Raw genomic sequence first — 21,970 nt, 5'->3', positions numbered from 1 at the left:
GAAAAAAACGTGGCATTTATCAAACTCGAAAAAGGGGAACCATCTTTCTTGGGTTTCTCTTGCTTTGGAGAAGAAGCCAAGTCCAGAAGCAGCTTCCTTTGGGAGCTATCTTTCTTTTAAGAGCGTATCCATATAGGGCCAAAATACATTCAGAAAGTTGTTTTCATGTATTAAGGGCTGCTGCTGCCGTCCTGGAAGTTTATTCTCCCTGCTGTCATCAATTACCCACTCTCTAAAGAGTCACTGCTTGTGAAGTAAATTGAATTGCTGAATTGCTGAAACTCAGCAGACCCACCAGGAATTGGTGCTGTGCTTTTGGCAAATATGTACTCTATAAATAGCAACTGGGTTGACCCCCTGGAGCCCCAAGCTGCTTGGCAGGCCTGCTACTTTGTTCAAAAATCAGACATAAGCATGTACTGCTCAATGGTCATCATTAAACGTGTGAATAGTGCCTGATGTGCTCTGACTCCTATCTACTTTCGAGGAATACAGGTAGTCCTCAACTTACGACCACAATGGAGCCCAAAGTGCCTTTTGCTAAATGAGACATTTGTTAAGGGAATTTTGCTCCGTTTTATTATTGTGTTGTTGTTTTTGCCATAGTCATTAAGTGAATCGCTGCAGTCGTTAAAAGTTAGTAACACGGTTGTTAAGTGAATCTGGCTTTGCCTGTCAGACGGGGACCACATGACCATGGGACACTGCAACTGTCCCGAGTCAGTTGCCGAGCGTCTGAATTTTGGTCACGCGACCATGGGGATGCTGCAGTGGTCGTGTGAAAAACACTCATAAGTCACTTTTTTCAGTGCCGTTGTAACTTTGAACTGTCGCTAAATGAACTGTTGCAAACTGAGAACTACTCGTATTAGAACTGTGAAAGGGTGGCCTTTCAGGCATTCTTGGATCACAGCTCCCATTATTCCTAATGATTATGCTGGTTGGGATGGATGGGCATCTGAGGCTATCCAGCGAGTCACAGACTCTCCATCTACTTCAAGGTTGCATACAAAAGGCCCTGGATTATAGATGTTTCATTTCAGAAGTTTATAAACAGCGACTGTTCTTGTCCTTGCACCTTTTGAAATGATACATGAATTTGTATTACCCATGAATAAAACTAACCGTTGTTTTGAGGTTAGGGCTGGGCAAGAAATAAGCGTATTGACTGTTTTTAATGACCGGATTTCACTCTGTGGGCCAGGCACTTATTCTCAGTTTAACCTACATCAAATTATACATTAGCAATAGCACTTGTATACCACTTCATAGTGCTTTACAGCCCTCTCTAAGCGGTTTACAGAGTCAGTATATTGTTCCCCAACAATCTGGGTCCTCATTTTACCAAACTTGGAAGGATGGAAGGCTGAGTCAACCCTGAGCCAGTCAAGATCAAACTCCTGGCAGTTAGCATGCAATACTGAATTCTAACTATTGCACCACCACGGCTCTTAAATATTGCCACATTAAGCCCCTGAAGGAAAAGCCAGATGTAAAGCCTTGAAAATTAAATAATGGAATAAGCCAGTGATGGCAAGCCTTTTAGAGAGCGAGTGCCCAAACTGCAACCCAAAACCCACTTATGCATGTTGGGTGCCGGGTGGGTGTGGCCATTTGGGTGGGTGTGGCTGCGGTGGTAATGGCAGACTGGATGGGACTAAAAAGTTCAATCAATCAATTCCAACTTTGCAAGATCTTTTTTTTTCCTGCGAGAAGTTGAAATTGACTGATTGAACCTTTTTTTTTTTTTTTTGCACATGGCAGTGGAGGCCTAAAGTGAAAAGGTTTTATAAAACCCAGCTGAAGGCCTAGGACGGGGGCGACGGAACGTGTGCCCACAGAGAGGGCTCTGAGTGCCGCCTCTGGCACCCGTGCCATAGGTTCACCACCACTGGAATAAACTAATGTTTCTTGACAAGATACATATACTGTATTTTTATTTTGAAAAAAAAAATATTGCAACTCTCCTCTAAGTTGCTCTTAACAGTTTCAGAACCTGTCATCTATAGCAAGAGTCTTCAAACTTGGCAACTTTAAGACTTGTGGACTTCAACTCCCAGAATTCTTCAGCCAGCCCTGAGGGTGAGGGTTAGGATTAGGGTGAGGGCTGGCTGAGGAATTCTGGGAGTTGAAGTCCACAAGTCTTAAAGTTGCCAAGTTTGAAGACCCCTGTTCTATAGCATTGATTGCCATCTAGCAAGGTTTATCCAAGAACAAGAATATATACTAAAAGCCCAATTTACCTTAACTTAGTGCAATCTTCTACAATCTCTCCTCTAGCTTTGACTTGAGCAATCTCTAATAAGTCTGCAATGCTTTTTTTCCCTGATATGCTTCCAATTACTAATGATCAGGCATAGTTTACAACAAATTCCTAAGCACAAACTCTTGCAGAAGAGCCATTCTTCTGGTGAACGGCAACTACAATGCCCCACCGCTGCTAATCCAGACACTTTCAGACACAGAGGATGCAAGGCAAGAAAAATCTAAGACTTTAGTTTACCTATTGGTAGTAACTACATTAAAGGGACTTAACAACTGACTTGAATAGAAGCAAGGTGGCAATTCTAGTCTTCACTGTCAACACATTACAACTGAGGATGGTTGTTCCTGTGCTCATCTGAGAAGGGGCTGCAGAAGTTTCCAAGGGGTATGAGGAATTTCTGTTCCTCGTGATTCAGCCATTTACCTCACAGAGAATTCTCTCATTTGGTGTTTTCCAGATGACTGTCAGTCGCAATCTCAACTTGTCACTGGCATTCAGAGAAATCCACCCTTTCCTCCCCCCTCATGAATCCTTTACTGTTCTTATTTTACTTCTTCACAGACACGTCATTAATCAGGATAGTACGAGTTATTAACTACTCAGTAAAATACATATTCTGTCACTCTGGTTACAAGCTTTAAAGGTATGCAAAAGACATATGCCGTTTGCTGACAGTAAGTTTCAAAGAATCCTATTGATTTCATTTACAGAAAATAAAAACAGATTTGTCACATTTCGGAAAACTGCGAACAATATGACAGGCTTGAATCAGAGGCCACAACCCTCATACATTTGCCATTACTATTACTAAAACTCATACTTTATTTGTTACATTAACATCTGTCTGCCATATTTTGTCGGTCACATTCCACAAAAGCCATTTCTGAGTTTTCGAAAGACATTCAACGTTTTCCATTCTCGGCTTTAGACATAGCATTACTGGCATTACCAGCTACTTCTGTGAATCGCTCCCAAGCCCAAGCGGAATTGGGAACTAGCTCAATTCGGACAACTCTGGATCTTCTCCACATGCGAATCGCACAAAATCCAACACAGATACACCAGTCGGCTGAAGGTATTGTCCCAAGGAAATAGTTGGCTCCAAAACGTACGGCTGGGCAAGCATCTTTGTTTCGGATTCGTCTCCAGGTTCGTCTTCCAGAGAGCCCACAGAGAGAGGGGCCATACCTACCACATGCTGGGCCAGCCTCCTACTCATTTCCGTCATGTCGGACTTTGGGTCTTCCTCCGAGGAACTGCAGATCACCATGGCACCATATCTGCCAAATAACATGTTGGAAAGCAACGAGCTGCTTTCTGAGGGTGACCCGTGTACGTAAGAGCCGATGAAGAAATTCTCAGGCACTGATATGCATGCTGCCCTCTTAACAACCATGTTCTCACCAAGTTTGCCTTTAAAAGAAAAAAGAAAGTTTTAAAAAAGTTAAAATGTGGTGGTGGGGGGGGGGAGAGAGGGAGCAGAGAGAACAGTGTGAACCACTAAAGGTGCAGAAGAAGTGGGCCGGAGAGGCGAGGCAGGAGTCGATTCACAGGAGGTCTGGCTGCAACGGTAAGCAGAAACAGGGCACGTGAGACAGCTCCACTCCCCCCACCTCCACCCTAGCTTGATTTTTAGGTGTGCGCCATGCCCCAAAACTAGGGCTTACTTTTGGGGTAGGGCTTATATTAGGCCCACCCCAAAAAATCAAGCTAGGGCTTATTTTCAGGATAGGTCTTACTTTCAAGGAAACGCGGTATTATGTCTGTCCATCTATCATAAATTCCATCCATTGAAAAGGCAAAAAACAGTGCATGCAAACAGGAAATTGTTGCCCCTCCCTTCTGACTACTGCTGGCTATTACTGGGCCCCAAACACTCACCTATCGCCAGAGCAAGTTGGTCAGTAAGCAATGATCCTTCTGGTCCTGTCCTGACTTGAGAAAGCTCATCAGAATTTAAGAGACGCTACAAAACATTCAAACATGGTGTCAATTAATTTTTTTAATGAAAGCCTGCCAAGTAAATCCAGTGACTGGTTCGTTTTAGCGACTGGGCAATATGCATTGCTTTTCTTCTGACATGGTAAGGAATTTGGAATAACAAAAATGGAGTGAAGAGAAAGGTGCAAACCACATCAGCAGCAAAATGTCAGCAAGAAGCAGTAATCCAGTGCCCAAGCAACATCAATAAAAGGCTTCTATTGTATTGTCTTGTTGTATTTCTCTTTCATCAAACCCATTCAATTTGCCACCCGCAAATAGAAATAGGACTGTTTCATAGGACTGTTGTGCTCTTGTAGCAAATCGTATCTAGAAAGCTTCAGAAATTGTCAGCTACTGGTTTGTAAAAGTTATTTAACTTAAAATGTATTTAATTGTCTTAAAAGACCACCTGCTATCTAGTTAATGTAGTGCAGGGGTCTTCAAACCTGGCCCCTTTATGACTTGTGGACTTCAATTCCCAGAATTCCTCAGCCAGGCACACTGGCTGAGGAATTCTGGGAGCTGAAGTCCACAAGTCATAAAAGGGCAAAGTTTGAAGACCCCTGATGTAGTGTAATATACTGGAACCATTTTTTTTAAAAAGTAAATTAATTTAAAATACATAAGTCTAACGACATTCATGGATAAGCATTTGAGGGAGGAAATTGACTTGTAGGTGCTATTCTTTTCCCTGAAGGCAATGTGCAACAGAATTACTAAGGAACCCTCCTTCATTCTAGCCCAGTTTTTGATTGGGATGGTGACAGGACATCCAATAAAAATACAAGATGGCCATTAACCACTATCAAAAGTGGCAACAATTTCCAGAGCCTTTGAGACATGCTGTTAGATATCTTTTCACTTCACTGAACACAGATGATGTGTGAAAATTCTGCACTTTCCCCGACAACTTCTAATTCCTAACTATAAAAATGAGAAGAATAAGCTCATTATAAAATAAACTGCCTCATGAAGAGGCCAAAAACACAGTTTCATATACCAGAGACCTTCAGAATTACCCATATTTACTTTTATTAAATGTATATGCCACTCAGTGCTTTTTTTCTAAAAAAAAAAAAAAAAGGTGCCAGAACTTACACTCGTCATACAACCTGCCTTGCCTACCCTACAAGGTTCCATCCAAAAAAGGTGCCGGAACTCCGTTCTGGGCATTCTATGAGAAAAAAAGCCCTGATGCCACTCATCTCATTATCAAGAATGATGCTGGGGAGTCTATATTTACCAGGGCCTCAGCTCAGCTGAGGTGTTTTTTGAAGGGAAGGTTTTTGTGGCTGAGGACTGAGGCTGCATTTTTAGCCCAGTTGCTCAAGTAGCTGCTCTGATCGCCATCTCACCGGACTTTGCAAAGGAATGTTAATGCACAAGCAAGGTTTGTGTGCAGGATCAGGACACCCCATCCATTTGCCTGTAAGAAGCTGATTATGCAATAAAGTTCATATGCAAGACCTGTGCTCTGGATAGGGAGATGCTAAAAAGTCCTCCTAGCTATTGCTGCAATATGGCAAATTTTACAGGAGACTAACACAAACACAGGATGTAGTATAATTATGCCCCCCAAAGAAAAAAAAGTTGCAAGGAAAATGAGCACTAAGGTTTGCTTCATTAACCAAGCATCTTTCAAAATCTCACTTGCATATGCTTAGCAACAAGTATCTAAAGAGGCGCAAACTGACATTGAGAAACCAAGAAAGAATTCTCTGCAGCTTCACTACTTCAACAACTCTTTTAATTTTTTTCTACAGCAAAGGTAAGGAGCCTACAGACACAGAAGCATGTGTAGCCTATGAAAACTAGAGCTCCCTTTGGTTTCACTGCTGGATTTTGACAGGAGTGGCATGCTTTATAGCATTTTGAGGTAAGCAGCATGTGAAAACTGTGTATTTTAAGATACTCTTCACACAACTCAAAAAGAAAACCACAACAACAAAAGCCCTTTCAACTTCCCCAAATAGAACATTTTATACAGAAATTCTGTTCATTTTGCATCATTGCTCCATATACTATGACCATCACCCCCACCAAAAGATGTCAATCATGGATACTTGCCATGGAAAAGGTGAGCCATCCCTGTCCTAGAGTGTAAAGCTCTTAGGCTTTCTGGAGAATTTAATACACCATTGAGTTGAACATGCGCCAGAGCTTTTGAGACACATTTGAGACACAGATAAAACAGAGAATGGTGGATTCATGCTAAGATGATTGTGAACAAGGAAAAGGCCTAAATTACTCTAGGTTTTCTCACAATACAGCAATATACAAAAATGTCAATAAATAAATGTCAGACACTCATTTGCTTAGTGGATGCAAGGTATGAGCTGTGAGGCAATTTTTCTTAAGGATTTAATACCAAAGAATCATTGCATTTCTGCAGGCACTTCTGAGAGATACCTTAGTATCACTTAGTATGGGGAATACATACCTATTTCTGATCAGCAATGCACTGGTTTCTTAGGCTAAGTCTCGTGTGCCATGTTGGCCAGCCCCCACCTAAAAAATTACCTTTGACATCTCCTACATTTTTAAGTGCCCAACTAGAATTTTGTTTGAAGGTGCCCCTTAAGAACCAGCCGGCAAGAAGATTTAAATGCAACGTTAGTATCAAATTCTTCAAAATTACCAGATATTGTTTGTACATACATGTGTGTGTATATCATTCTTACCTTAGCATATGTGTTTGATTGGTCTATGGTCTCCTTATGGTGAATCATTGTTCCAATCGCTACTTGCTGAACCAGCTGTTGAAATTTAACATTTTGGGCCACAAAATCGGTCTCACAGTTTACCTGGCAGAAAAGCAGGGGTAACTTAGAAATATCTCACCACCAGTTATATTGCTAAAGAGGTTAAAATAGAGCTAGACACTGAGATGTTCCCAAAGTCCAGGGCTGGGTGAAAGTGAGATCCTAACTTTTTGGTAATCTGACAACAGCATTCTTCTCTCTTCCTTACCCTGTAAGAATATTCTGTATTCTAAACTACAATGGATCAGCTAACTGTTGCTTTGTGTACACTTGAATGTCAAAAAGCAGCTCTCTGTTTATTGCGTGTTCAAAATAATTAGTTAATTATTAGCTTAATATTGGACCTACTTCTAAAAGCAGCCCCACTGCTGTAAGGTTTGTGCTAGTCTAACAAGAACTGGATGTAAAATGGTTGCTAAAAGGATCCTTAGTACTCTAATGCCTGTTCCCCCAAGACTAAAAGAAAATGAAAACAGCTGCCAAACTATTGCAAATATTTCTTTGTCTTTGACACAGACTCTAAGCAGCATCATGTCATTCAATGCCAGTATTGCTCAATAAAAACAAAACAAAAAAAAACAAAAAACAAAGGGGAAAACCCAGGAAGTTAAACACGCCATGTATTTAAAACCTCTGACCGGTGAACTGACCCATATTTTAGATAAATTAGATTTCCTGAGGTTTGAATCTGGGAAAGATCAGGAATATTTCCCACATTGCCTCAGCAGGCTCAAAAGCAAGTATTTATGTTTATAGTGTTACGTGGAAACATAAACAAAGTGGCTTTTCAAGAGAACACTTGCTTCCAAGCTTATACCTAAGGGGGCTTTTAGGAATTACAGCAAACTATCATGCAAATGTTCACTTCTTGCTATCCTTGATCACTAGTCCTGCTGCCTGTGGTCAGAAAACAGTGGTGCATTATCCCATCGTGAATTTCAAATAGGCTGTTCTGGAAGCAGTAATTTAAGTTTGACATAGTTCATTTTGAACTCACTACCTAGATAACTTTGAGGCAGACCGTTTTAAATGTTCAAATGTAGAACATTTTGAAGACCCCTTTCAAAGAGAGTCATAGGCCAAAACATCAAAGAACACCATGTTCAAGGCAGAGCAGATCTATACAGTTGTCAAAGGGAAGCATATCCCCATATAGTTCCCATATAACCATTCTTGCTCCAAGATGTCTAATATTTATTTATTTAAACCAATTTATCTAGTAGCCCATCTGCCAAAAAAAATTCTGAACAAAAGTACACTTCAATAAATCTACTTAAAACAATAAATTGCACTGAGGCCCTGATAAAAAATATCCATCCACCCACCAATCACCTCATGCCATCTTTGTAAACATTCTGGCTCCAATTCCTGGGGGGGGGGGAGAAAACAGGGCCTTCATAATCAGCCTGTAGGCCAACAAATCTTCAAAGGAAAGACTCACCTCTACCATTACTGCTGAGCTACCTTCTTGAAGCACCCCTATTAGACCTTCTTTTGTCTTCCGACCTTGAAGTTTCAATGCTCTGTTCCATCCCTCCTTCTGTGCTTGTTCGTGCAGCCAGATTTCAGCCTTTGAAGACAAGCCCCAGAATGAGAGATAATGTAATCGTTCATCTATCTATCCACCCATACACACATATATAGAGAAAAGGATATATAATCCAGAAGCCAAAACTAGAGAAGAACAAGCATAATTTAAACCATCAAAACAAAGGGAGCTACCACTCATTCTAACTCCTGACCTAGAGACAGACTCAGGTATTAAGAGCTCACTTAAAAAGGCCCTGGAGGGGGAATATATAAATCTTGGCAGTAATAATGTTCCAAGAGGGCAGCACCATGACAAAGAATACCCATTTCCCGTATTCCCCAGAGATGTTGTTTAATTGAGGGAGTATTAGATATTAGATTAGGGTATGAGATTAGTTCATCTCCTCATGGTACACCCTGGATAGTGTGACAGTGTGAACTAAACGAACTAGCAATTTCTGGCAGCCAGACTTTTCTGTAGACTTTCCTGGCTATCAAAATACATGACAATGAAAAACAAAAAATGAACCTTTTCAGGCCCAAATGACAGGAGAGATGGGAATATTATTTGAATTTGCCAAATCAATGTCGAGGGCTTAGCAGATTCATGAGCCAATGTTTTCAAACTGTTAATACAGATCTTTTTAACCTTTTACTTATCTAAGTGAAATGTTAATATACATTGCTAGTCTGTTTATGATGCGCCATACACTAAATAAATAAATAAAAACAAATGTATTCTCTCATTATACTTCTACAAAAATGGTAAATAGATCTTTGAAGTATTTCAAAGATGCTTTGTAAACAGAAAGTTAGAAAATCACTGGAATGTTCCTTGATCACATTTCAGGTTTTTCCATGTATGTTATTTTCAGAGCAGCAGGAACAGCAGTGGGTGGTTCTATATCTGAGCATTTCCCTGCCTGCTCACACTTTATCTGTATAAAGGTTGTCAGTTTTACAGAAAATATACAAAAATGTGACTTTATAAGTCGTTTGCTTATAAAAGTATGGATGGATTTTCAAGGCAAGAAAAAACAAGGGTCACTACAGATTTAATTACATTCACTCCAGCCTAAATTCTCTAATGTCAATAGGATTTACCATTTAGTCAGCAAGCACAACACTGCTGCTTTAAAACAAAAACTGTTACTCATATTTTAAAAGAAGATTTTGGAACCTGGAAGCAGCATGTTGATAGAAGAAAGAATGAGAAAAGGAAAGATATGGGTTACAATGTCACACACACAAAAATTATTCTTACTTCTTCAAAATTATCATCATATTTTTCCAAGGCTTTCTTGCAGTTCACAAAGGAATAGCCAGTTTTCTTCCTAAGTTTCATCAGCACTTCTTTTGCTGCCAGGACAGGAATGCCAGCATGAAGGAAACGAGGCAAATGCCATTGCTATAGGAGGGAAAAACAAAATGAAAAGGTTTGAAGTTCCCACTGACCCATTTGTGTATGGCAAAATGAAGCAGAAGAATTAGAGAGTGATCCCATACAGTCACTTGGGAGTCAATTCCACTGAACTTACTAGAAATGATCTCTAGCAGAGAAACATAAAACCAGAATTCTAAGTTTGACAAAGTTCTGTTGGGGAAGGCCTATTCCCAAAGAGAATGTGCAGGTACTAATTCACCTGTAGCAAGGCAGTCTTATGATCTGGTGAGAACATACAGAAAAGAGTTGCTCTTCTCAGATGTTGAAGGAATGAAGAAGGCAGATATGTAGTCCATAGTGCCAAACTGACTTTGGAAGCATGAAAGAAACCTCTCGGTTTCCCCAACAATCTGAAGTTTAAGAGTATGGGAACAAACTTCTATTCTTTTATTATGATGTTTGTAATAAACTACCCTAAGAAGTTTACAATACAAAATACAACATTTACAAAATTACAATATATTTAATAATAGGTTAAAAACTGTAACACACAATTCTGCAATAAAACATCCTACTTCAATGAGCCCTTTCCTGAACAGATAATATACAAATCAACCTCCAAAGCTCCTTTTCAAAAATATACAGTTTCTACTACTTTTCTAAAGAATAACATAGTATGGGCCATTTGCACTTTTGGAGGGAAAGTTTTCTAGAGTAGAAGCAACTGTTGAAAAGGACTACCTGCAACCTATCAGAGAGAAGGCTCCTTTCTCTTAGTGTTCACATGGGGTGGGAAGATTGAAGGTCCTACCTGGGTCAGTCAAAGGGACCGTAAGTTTACTTTTTTACCAAGGAAGAGTAAACCACTAGTCCCAGTGACTGACCCAGCATTATCCAGGGACACATATATATATTTGCCTTTATTCATGGGCAGATCCAATTTGATGGAGGTGGTCCTAGAGAAACCTGCTAACTCAAGCTATTCAAGGTTTACAGGTTAAAACTAACATGGGCATAAGTCAATGCAGCATAGAACTGATGTCATGTGACTGTAGCAGCTCTTACTTGCCAGTAAATTGCCAATAATTCTGCACCAATTGCAGTTTTCAAATAGTTTTCAAGGGCAGCCCTAAGAAAAGCATACGTCCACCCTTGAGATGATGAGGACATGAATTACTACTTCCAGATCTTCCAATTTCAAATAAGCCCTATTAGAGAGTCACTAAATTGACTGATCGTGCCTTCGAGTCAGCCTTGATTCCGGGTGACTGACTAGACAAGTTCCTGCGGTTTTCTTGGTAAGATTTTTCGGAAGTGGTTTGCATTCTCCCTGGAACTGAGAGAGAAGAGTGAGAGGACTGGCCCAAAATCATCCAGCTGGCTTTATGCCCAAGGCGGGGACTAAAACTCCGAGCCGGCCAATTTCTAGCCTGGTATCTTAATCACTACACCAAACTAATTTATATCCTGCCATTCTATACAAACAAAGATTAACAAAAGCAGTCTTGGGAAATTTAAAAAAAAAGTGAAAATTGAATCGCAGGCAGAAATAGGGAAGTCCCTCTCGCTAAGTTCCCACGCGTGCAAGCCTGTAGTTTTAAAGTAAAGGGGTCTCCGCCTATAAAAATGAACGTGGCAACCTGCTCTAGTCTTAGGGACCTGGATGAAACCAGACCACAAGCAGGACCCCTGCTAGTAAACCAAGTCAGCTTGGCATCGCCTCCAGGCAGGCGCCCCTCACCTGCAGCACCAGAGCGCCCCTTGCTTGCAAGGAGACCAGAGTCCACCCCAGCCCCGAAACGCGCAGCATGTTGAGGACGCAAGAATTAGACGTCATCAAACCCCGTACGGGTATGCGACAAGGAAGATCCGGCCTTCTTTAGGCTGAAGCCGCGCGCGCAGAATACCCCTCCTTCCCTCGACGCTGATTCGCTCTAATCTACCTAGACGTTTCATTGATTGAAAGCAAAACGCCGCTGAGCCTTAGAGAGGGAAAGAGAGTCAGTTCGTTGTGCTGGGTTTAGACTGGTGTTCTTCAAAATTAACAACTTTAAGATGGGTGGACTTTAACACTATGTAATCATGCAAATACTTAGCCATTTACAGTATACTAATTGATGGAGGTCAAGTAACAAATAAAAATTATTTTAGTTCATGAAACCACATAATGCTGAATATCTTCCATGTAATGCAGCAATAGAGTAGTTGCTGCATTACATCTTCTACAATAGATAAGCAATAAAGAATCTATTCACAAAAGGCATATATATCACTAGCAGCTTTTAAAATACAGTATACAAATTCAACTGAAGCCTTGATTCTTATGAATGGGACAGTATAGTGTTGGAAATACAAATGCACAGTGTATGTATACAGGCACGTACAAACATGTTCCATTTTGTGTAAGTTATTGTAAAGAGGAAGACATAAAAACCTCTAAAAATGAGAAAAAGCACCACGTGTTTTAATGCACACATTAAATGCTTCACTTCACCCAGCTAGCATATTCTTGAACTCATACTTTTAGGCAACAACCAACACTTGGATTCCACCTCATTCCTATGAAAGCTTTATGGATCCCTGTGGATTTCAGAGGGAACTTGAGTTTGTTTCTGAGTTTCTGATTAGTGGTTTAACTGAGGCCTTAATTGCCACTTTGGATTGAGTGGATCACCTTGGATCACATTGTGCCTATGTGGCTTAGTTCCAGAGAGCCTGATTTTCAAAGGACCTACTGAAGGTTAAATGATATTGCTGAAAGAGGATAGAGCACAAACTTAAGATTTTAGTCATGACAAAAAACTCCTCAGTCTAGAAGTGGTTACTGTATCCAACAGCACTAAACAATTTGTCTTTTGGGGGAGTTGGTTAAGCTGCAGCTTTGGAGGTCCTTTTCATAGTGTTCCGCCCTAGGTATAATACAGGATGCCATTAATCATATTTATGGATCACCTCTAGCAGGACTGGGATAAAAGTGATGCATCTATCCTATCCTTCCTTGGTCTCTCAGGTCCCACTTTGCAAGGTCCCATAGAGTTCTTCGTTTTACCCAATCTTATTTAATAGTTACACAAACCAGCTGAGTGAGATCAGCATAGGATCAAGTATCCTAAGTGTGCTGATGATTGCTATATATTTTGACTCTTGACAAACCAAGTGATGCTACTGAACTTAATAAAACTTGAGTAGCTATGGGATTTAGTCATCCCCCCAAATTTGGGGATTTTCCATTAGTTCTGGGTGAGGTTGTTTTGCTCCAGGCATAATTGGTGTGCAGGTCTGGGATTTCTCCTAGGCTTTCAACTTCTGCTCAATCAAGAGCATTTGTACAAATACATCGTATGCATCATTTGCATTCATACCTGAACCAGGAGGCCCTTAGGATAGTCACTCATGCTTTGGTCACCTTGTATTTGCACTACTGCAATGTGCTCCATGGAGCTGACCTTGAAAATCACATGGAGCCTACCCCTGAACCAGAATGCAGCAGCAATAGTAGTTATGGACCACCTTGCTATATCTGTGAAAATACCACAACTGCGTGAGCTGCACAAACTCCCAGTAGACTTCTGCATCAATTCAAGGTGTTGGTTGTCATTCTGCAGGGTCTAGATTATTTGTGGGATCACCTGTGTCCAATTATTTCTGGACATGTTCTGAATCCTTTTCATTCAACAGTACCATCTTAGGGGACCTAGAAAACATATCTTTGTTAATGTGCCTTCTTTCATACACAAACCATTTGGTGCCTCAGACAGCCACTTCTGAACATTTCTGCAAAAAACAAAATGAGCCATCCCTGGAAGCCATATCACCCCTAGAAGATACACACTCCTAAAGACATAACAGATTTCTCTTTCTCCTCAGAAAAATTTAAGTTGTGAAGTCTACTGAGTGACTAGGCACTAGGGGATGAAGATAGTAGAGATAATGGCTGCCTCATATTGTTAAATTTCCACTGGCAATATATGTTTCGTAGGACTGCCATTTCTCAGACACGGTTCTTCCTTGCAAGGTTTGCAGATCTGTTCTTATAGCAATTAACGAGAGACACCAAATTCATTCCATTCTTAATTCTCAAATCACATTTTTTTTTCTTTAAAAAAAGATAGAAAATGAGCATGGCACTGGGTATACTAAAGATAGTCTTTAACCCATGTAATTCTTGCCGGTCACTTTGTAGATGTTAATATTCTCAGCCTCATTCCTAAAGACGAGTTTTGTGGTGAAGTGCACAGGGAGCAGAGTCTCAAAAAACAGCACTGTACTATGTTCCTCTCTCATTTTTGAAGATAGATAGATAGTAGATTGAGCACCACATAAATGCTGGAGCGTTCTTATCAGGAGTGGGTAAGTGTCCTGGAGATAGACAATATCTGCACCCAGGATGAGGTCATAATTCTGAGGAAAGTCCTTGTGGTCCAGACCCCATGATAGAGCACAAACCCTGGTTCGTGCCATGCACTGTCCAGGCAAATTCTGATGGACGTTCTCCTCTATCTGCTTCAAAGCTACAGGAAGATCTGTGATGGTTACATGACCTCCTGAAAAGAAAAAGGAAGGGAACTCTGAACAACAAAAAGCTTTCAAGGATTCAGGCCACAGATATTATGCACAAAAGCGCAGCCTTGAGATCCATCTGTTCTCCTTGACTCAAGCCTAACCTTTATTCTACTTTAGAGGAAGAAATACAGACAAACGTCATCATAAACGTCAATAATTCTATGCATAATATACCAAAATGCAACCACGAGACAGAGTGGCATATAAATATAATTAAAAAAAATAAGTACAGATAATTTTCGACTTACAACAGTTCATTTAGTGACCATTCAAAGTTACAACAGCACTGAAAAAAAGTGACCAATGACCATTTTTCACACAGTCATTGGGATATACTCATGGTGATCAAAATTCAGACACTTAACAGCTTAACATATGTATGATGGTTGTGATGTCCCGGCGTCATTGTGATCACCTTTTGCAACCTTCTGATGAACAAAGTCAATGGGGAAGCAAGATTCACTTAACCATATTATCAACAACTGCAGTGATTCACTTAACAGTAGTGGCAAGCAAGGTCATAAAATGGGGAAAAACTCGCTTAACAAATGTCTCACTAAGGAACAGAAATTTGGGGCTTGTTTTTGGTCATAAGTTGAGGACTGCCTATAAAGGGGAAGAAAACAAAGATATCTTGCTTAGCAATGGAAATTTTGGGCTCAACTGTTGTCGTAAATTGAAGACTATTCTTCCCCACCCTTGTCTAGAGTTAATTCAACATACCAAGAAGCGATGCGAGGATTCCCACAACACCAGTCCCAGCACCCAGCTCTATCACTTTCTTGTCCTGAAAATTCATCTTCTTTGCTTCAAAATATTCACAGAGAGTTAGAGCCTTAAAAAACATGAGGGAATAGCATTTTAGAATGAAATATTCAAACAAAAAATTAATAGATCAGTACGCGTATATAAATTCATTTTGCTTCATAGACTTCTGATGAGGACACCATCTATTCTACAAGCTTTTTGTTTCCAAGAGGCAAAATTTTAGCATTTGTTTTGCAGCCAATTATTTTTACATAAATATATTCCCTTCCATTGCATCCTTCTGTTTCATCACCCTGTACATCACAAGTTATTACTTGCAAAATTTATTTCTGTCAAATTCTGAGAAACAATATTTTCCCAGAATATCTGAAACTCTGAGGATGGTGCTGCCAATTGGAAAATGGGAGATCTTTTCCAGACACATCTGGCTGGCCACTGTATAATACAGAATGCTGGATGAGATAGGGTCTTAGTCTAATCCAGGGGTGCAGGCTGGGGAAATCTGGAATTTGAAGTCCATAGGTCTTAAAGTTGCCAAGGTTGGACATCCCTGGTCTATTCCAGCCAGACCTCTATTCAACCCTGGCTTAGAGGAACAGTTAATCTGACTTGATGTCTTTGTTCATCCATGCTTCTTGTGGCTCTTCTAGGTGCTCTTTCATCTCAAGTGATCACATCAGAGTTTATATCTAGAATGTAATAAATCTATGAAAAATTCTATTTACCACCAAATATTATACGTATATTGGATTGATCTTTTTCTAGTTTTTTTTCTTCAAGTAAAAATATGATTCCATGATGTTCATATTTTTCTAAATGAATAGAGTCTATACCTTATGTGTTCCTTATAACTAAATATACCTTGTACAAGGTTATGTACAATACAATATCTTCCTTTAGTCCTTTCTCTTATTGTTCTTATGCAATTACCTCCTCTTTCATATATTCATCCTGGCCTTGCTGTTTATCCAGACATTCTTTCCTCCCTTTGGCACTTTTATCTCAGCTTACCCCTAGGTGGGTACCCCACTGCTGTCTGCAGGTAACCATGATAATGAAAAAATGGCATAAATTAATGCCATAGTGTAAACATCGCCCTTTTGTCCATGCACTTTGACATTAGATCCACATTTGTAACTCATTGACATTGCTATATATTTCAGCACCTCTCTATTGTACTCCCATTGCAAACAATCATGATGCATCTTTATCTGAGATATCCTTTATCCTTAGACCTTCAGAGTAGTGATATGCTAACTCAGAGGTGCTAATGTGACCATTAAGATATAAATACATAAAGTTAAGCAAATTTGATAGCAGGGCTTGACTTTTTATTATTCATTATAATGGACTCTGCTGATTCAGAAGTTATTTTAGCATTATGACTTTTTCTTTGTTTTTGTTTTTATGTTTACTTTGGTTTTAAGTCCCAATCAAATAGAACAGTGTTATGAAAATACTTGCACAAACATATTAAATTGTTCTGGATCATCACATGCCAAGCACACGTCTTATATTAGACATAAAATCGAGACACAGATCTGAATATGCACTGAGAAATGAGGCAAATGATATACCAAAATATATTAAGCAGCCCTAAAGAAACTGGTACAATTATGTTCGTTTCTTCTTGTAGTGAATTTTTGTATTATTTTCCATGTATTAACCCTATGGAGCAATCCAGCTTCGAAACTAAGCCAACTGAGGAAAAGAGGTAATAAAGGGAGCTAAATATGTGCATGTAAGGGATGCCAAATCCTCATTGACCCCTTTAAAACCAGATCACTTCATGTATTTACGGTAACGAAATGGGAATACAAAAGCTTCAATATTCATGTTGTTAAGGCGTTGCTGGGGTTTTTGTTGAAACAAACCAGCGACTCCTGGGAATGATCATAAATTGTTAAGACTTTAAAATGCCCAAACTTTCTTTGTTCTGCCAATTACTTATTTGTTGTTAGTTGCGAAGTCATGTCCGACCCTCGCGACCCCATGGACAACGTTCCTCCAGGCCTTCCTGTCCTCTACCATCTTCTGGAGTCCATTTAAGCCAGCGGTTCTCAACCTGTGGGTCGCGACCCCATTTGGGGTCGAACGACCATTTCACGGGGGTTGCCAAACAACGCGATCCACCATTTTGTCCGCCATTTTTTTTCCTCAGCCGGTGCAGGGGGCACCGTGCATGCGCACAGTGCCACGCATGCGCACCGCGCAGTGCTGCACCGCGCATGCGCACCGCGCAGTGCTGCGCCGTGCATGCGCACTGCGCATGGGCATTGCTGCGCATGCACACTGCGAATGGGGCGCTGCCGTGCATGCAGCTGTGCATGCAGCCGCACATGCGGCGCCGCCGCACATGTGGGTGCCCCGCGCATGCGCGCTATGCATGGGGGCGGGGCAGGGGGCGCCGCCGCGCATGCTTATGATCGGGGTTGCTGGTATAAAAAGGTTGAGAACCACTGATTTAAGCTCATGCCTACTGCTTCAGTGACTCCATCCAGCCACCTCATTCTCTTGTCTCATCCCTTTCTTCTATTGCCCTCAATCTTTCCCAGCATTAGGCTCCTCTCCAGTGAGTCCTTCCTTGTCATTAGGTAGCCAAAGTACTTGAGTTTCAACTTCAGGATCTGGCCTTCTAAAGAGCAGTCAGGGTTGATCTTCTCTAGGACTGACCGGTTTGATTGCCTTGCAGTCCAGGAGACTCACAGGAGTCTTCTCCAGCACCATAGTTCAAAGGCCTCAATTCTTTGGCGCTCAGCCTTTCTTATGGTCCAACTTTCACAGCCATACATTGCAACTGGGAAAAACTATGGCCCTGACTATACATACTTTTGTTGGCAGGGTGATGTCTCTGCTTTTTAGTATGCTGTCTAGATTTGCCATAGCTTTCCTCCCCAGGAGCAAGCGTCTTTTAATTTCTTGGCTGCAGTCCCCATGTGAGGTGATCTTTGAGCCCAGAAAAATAACATCTGTCACTACCTCCATTTCTTCCCCATCTATTTGCCAGGAATTGAGAGGGCCGGCTGCCATGATCTTGGTTTTCTTAATGTTGAGTTTCAAGCCAATGTTTGCACTCTCCTACTTCACCCACATCAAGAGGCTCTTTAGTTCTTCACTTTCTGCCATTAGAGTGGTATCATCTGCATATCTTAGGTTGTTGATATTTCTCCCGGCAATCTTAATTCCAACTTTTGATTCATCTAGTCCTGCATTTCTCATGATGTGCTCTGCATATAAGTTAAATAGGCAGGGCGACAGAATACAGCCTTGCCGGATTCCTTTTCCAATTGTGAATCAATCAGTGGTTCCGTGTCCAGTTCTCACTGTTGCTTCTTGACCCGCATATAGGTTTCTCAAGAGACAAATAAGATGGTCTGGTACTCCCATCTCTTTAAGAACTTGCCACAATTTGTTGTGATCCACACAATCAAAGGCTTTAGCATAGTCAATGAAGCAGATGTTTTTCTGGAACTCCCTAGCTTTCTCCATGATCCAGCGTATAGTGGCAATTTGATCTTTAGTTCCTCTGCCTCTTCGAAATCCTGCCTGTACTTCTGAAAGTTCTCGATCTACATACTGCTGGAATCCAGCTTGTAGGATTTTAAGCATAACTTTATTTGCATGTGAAATGAGTGTAATGGTGCAATAGTTTGAACATTCTTTGGCATTGCCTTTCTTTGGAATTGGAATGTAAACTGACCTTTCCCAATCCTCTGGCCACTGTTGAGTTTTCCAAATTTGCTGGCAAATTGAGTGTAGCACTTTTACTGCATCGTCTTTTAAGATTTTGAATAGCTCAGCTGGAATACTGTCACCTTCATTAGTTTTGTTGTTGCTCAGCTTTCTTAAGGCCCATTTCATTTCATATTCTAGGATGTCTGGCTCCAGGTCAGTGACTACCCCATTGTGGTTATCAGGGACACTAAGCTCGTTCTTGTATAGTTCTTCTGTGTAATTTTGCCACCTGTTCTTAATCTCTTCTGCCTATTAGGTCCCTGCCATTTTGGTCCTTTATCATGCCCATTTTTGCATGAAACGTTCCCTTTATATCTCCAATTTTCTTGAAGAGATCTCTGGTTCTCCCTATTCTATTGTTTTCTTCTATTTCTCTGCACTGTTCATTTAAGAGGGCATTCTTATCTCTTCTAGCTATTCTCTGGAATTCTGCATTCAACTGGGTGTATCTTTCTCTTTCTCCCTTACCTTTCGCTTCACTTCTTTCCTCAGCCATTTGCAAAGCTTCCTCAGACAGCCATTTTGCTTTCTTGCATTTTTTTTTCCCTTTGGGATGGTTTTAGTTGCTACCTCTTATACCAGTGGTTCTCAACCTGTGGGTCAGGACCCCATTTGGGGTTGAACGACCATTTCACGGGGGTCACCAAACAACGCAGTCTGCCATTTCCCCCCCCCCTTTTTCTTAGCTGTGCTACTCCCTTTTATTCTATTGGCTTTTGAAAGCCAATAGAATAGACTCTCTTGAATAGAGTCTAATTCTATTGGGTTTCAAAAGCCAATAGGAATTGTCCAGGCTGTCTCTGCCCTGCTGAGCCCGCCAAAAGTCCCATTCTGCAAACGGTGCTGCACCAGTTGAGTAGTCCTCGACCGGTTGAGTAGTCTTCGACTTACGACCAGTTGGGGGTCGCGGCATTAAAAAGGTTGAGAACCACTGTCTTATACAATGTTGCAAAACTCCATCCATAGTTCTTCAGGCACTGTCTATCAGATCTAATTCCTTAAATCTATTTGTCACCTCTACTGTATATTCATCAGGGATATGATTTAGTTCATACCTGAGTGGCCTAGTGTTTTTCCCTACTTTCTTCAAGCCTAAATTTTCCAACCAGAAGCTCATGATCTGAGCCACAGTCAGCTCCTGGTCTTGTGTTTACTGGGCAACCTTGGCTCTTTTATGACTTGTGGACTTCAACTCCCAGAATTCCTGAGCCAGCCATGCTGGCTCAGGAATTCTGGGAGTTGAAGTCCACAAGTCATAAAAGAGCCAAGGTTGCCTACCCCTGGTATAGAGCTTCTCCATCTTTGGCTGCAGAGCACAGGTCAATCTGATTTCTGTGTTGACCGTCTGGTGATGTCCATATAGGCATAAAAGATCTGCTCCAACCAGCAGGGCTAGTTACAGGCTTAACGATCTCGACTATTAAAGGAGAATAGTTGTAGCTCAGGGTTGAAATGAGGAATCCTTGGTGCTCTTGAAGCTGTTTTCTTGCAGACGTTTAACAACCAAACTCGGAGAACATCAAGGATCCCTCGATCTCGACCGTCCCAGGCGGGACTTGCGCTCACCGCCTCCCAGACCGGAGCAGCCACTCCCAGCCGAGCCCCGTGGTACTGTATGATGCTCAGCTCGTGCCCGCAGAGCCGGTACCGAGTCTGCACAGGAAAAGCATCAGCAAACAACTCCAGTTCCTGCGGAAACACCGACTGTAAACCCGCTTCCACGTCACCTTCCAACGCGACGAGCGCCGCCATCTTCCCAACTTTTTCTTTGGGGCTAGCATAGAACGATTCGGGAAACAGTGCGTACCCTATTCTGATTGGACAAGGAGGGACAGCGCCTCTAATAGCTATTGGATCCCAGTGGGGAAAGGGGGAGGGAGCTTAATCTTACTCAGTTTCTCCACGTGATTGTGCTTGTGGCGGGTTGTCTGCTTTGATTCCGCTCAGAATGAGGCGCACCTCGCAAGTGTTTCTTAGGCATCGCGAAGATTTAATTTCTGGTTTACGAAGTCCGGGCTATAAAACATGCAGACGAATATTAGATGGGAACGAAAGATAGTTAAGACCATCTGGTCTTGCCATTCTGCGGAATCAAGAATACTAATTACATCCAATACTATTGTCTCTAATGAAGAAAATATTTCCACACGTTGGTAGTAGTGGCTAACGAATCTTGACATCTATAACTTTCTTCTTAACAACTATCTAAACAAGTGAGATCAAAGTAAAACCCTCTGCTATTGAAACCAAGGAAGTCGTTATTCAAAATGCAACACTACATTCATTTTCCTGGGAACAGTAACATTTCCTTCGAGTACATTCATAGATAGGATTATACAGAAATTATGTCCCTGGATCCCTTTTGTTTTATTGAAAAACGAGTATTTTTATATTTGGTACCCCCAGAAATGCTTACAGTCATAGTGACCAGCAATAATATTAGAATGCATTTTATTTTTCTGTAAAATAATCTGATGCTATGCAAAAATTTGGGAGGGAAATTCAAATAGTCACTGTATGCAAGAAGCTTGATGCAGCTGTGAATTGCAAAAACACTTGTCCAAAAATATCCATCAAGGAGGAGACTGGGGAATATCAGTGGTGAGCCCTGCCAAAATGCTGGGTTTGGGTAGTTGCCCAAGGAATGCTAGTCCAAATCTCATTGAATATTTCTCACTTAATTCACTGTAACAAGTGAATGTAAAATCACAGCTTTACTCATGATTACAGTAACTGGGCTGGGCCCAAAATGTAATACAAATCTTTCCCAAATGATTGCTAAACATCATGGCTCTCACCATAACAGAGAGGCAGAATAGAAATCCAGCTAATAAACAGTAACAAATTTATAAAACATAGCAAAACAAGGACAGTTTTCTGTCCTCCAAAGTGTTGCTTTCATTAATGCAGATTTTCTTCTTGGCAAATGTAATAGTTTATCCATTGTACTACTACATGTGCTGTATTAGGCAACCTATA

General features: G+C 41.0%; 2 protein-coding genes across 2 annotated transcripts; both read right to left on the bottom strand.

Moving 5' to 3' along the window:
- Positions 1-3,053: 3,053 nt before the first annotated feature.
- Positions 3,054-11,818, bottom strand: LOC120297686 (elongation factor Ts, mitochondrial-like). Its single transcript, XM_039320604.1, has 6 exons — positions 11,667-11,818; positions 9,806-9,949; positions 8,453-8,581; positions 6,931-7,053; positions 4,148-4,232; positions 3,054-3,679 (listed from the first exon to the last, which is right to left on the bottom strand). Exons 1-6 carry the CDS (start codon positions 11,760-11,762, stop codon positions 3,261-3,263), a joined length of 996 nt encoding a protein of 331 aa, XP_039176538.1. The 5' UTR covers positions 11,763-11,818; the 3' UTR covers positions 3,054-3,260.
- Positions 11,819-13,983: 2,165 nt separating this feature from the next.
- EEF1AKMT3 (EEF1A lysine methyltransferase 3) lies at positions 13,984-20,777 on the bottom strand. The gene is made up of 3 exons (XM_039320607.1): positions 20,558-20,777; positions 15,212-15,323; positions 13,984-14,469 (listed from the first exon to the last, which is right to left on the bottom strand). The coding sequence occupies exons 1-3, from the start codon at positions 20,741-20,743 to the stop codon at positions 14,075-14,077; spliced, it is 693 nt and encodes a 230-aa protein (XP_039176541.1). The 5' UTR covers positions 20,744-20,777; the 3' UTR covers positions 13,984-14,074.
- Positions 20,778-21,970: the final 1,193 nt, after the last annotated feature.

The sequence above is a fragment of the Crotalus tigris genome, unplaced genomic scaffold (assembly GCF_016545835.1).
Source record: "Crotalus tigris isolate CLP2741 ecotype Arizona unplaced genomic scaffold, ASM1654583v1 scf7180000023661.158680, whole genome shotgun sequence".
NCBI classification, from domain to species: domain Eukaryota; kingdom Metazoa; phylum Chordata; class Lepidosauria; order Squamata; family Viperidae; genus Crotalus; species Crotalus tigris.
The sequence above is the reverse complement of the archived record's forward strand: the minus strand, read 5'-3'. Positions and strand labels throughout refer to the sequence as shown.

What these genes read in the sequence shown, in the direction of transcription:
- EEF1AKMT3 (XM_039320607.1), bottom strand. Translation starts at nt 20,743, where the DNA reads ATGGCGGCGCTCGTCGCGTTGGAAGGTGACGTGGAAGCGGGTTTACAG. An exon ending in CTGCTCCGGTCTGGGAGGCG is followed by an intron (nt 15,324 to 20,557) that starts GTGAGCGCAAGT and finishes ATGTTTTTTAAG; the next exon opens with GCTCTAACTCTCTGTGAATA. An exon ending in AATCCTCGCATCGCTTCTTG is followed by an intron (nt 14,470 to 15,211) that starts GTATGTTGAATT and finishes TTTTCTTTTCAG; the next exon opens with GAGGTCATGTAACCATCACA.
- LOC120297686 (XM_039320604.1), bottom strand. Translation starts at nt 11,762, where the DNA reads ATGACGTCTAATTCTTGCGTCCTCAACATGCTGCGCGTTTCGGGGCTG. An exon ending in ATGATGATAATTTTGAAGAA is followed by an intron (nt 8,582 to 9,805) that starts GTAAGAATAATT and finishes TTGTCTTCAAAG; the next exon opens with GCTGAAATCTGGCTGCACGA. An exon ending in CCAACTTGCTCTGGCGATAG is followed by an intron (nt 3,680 to 4,147) that starts GTGAGTGTTTGG and finishes TTTCTTTTAAAG; the next exon opens with GCAAACTTGGTGAGAACATG.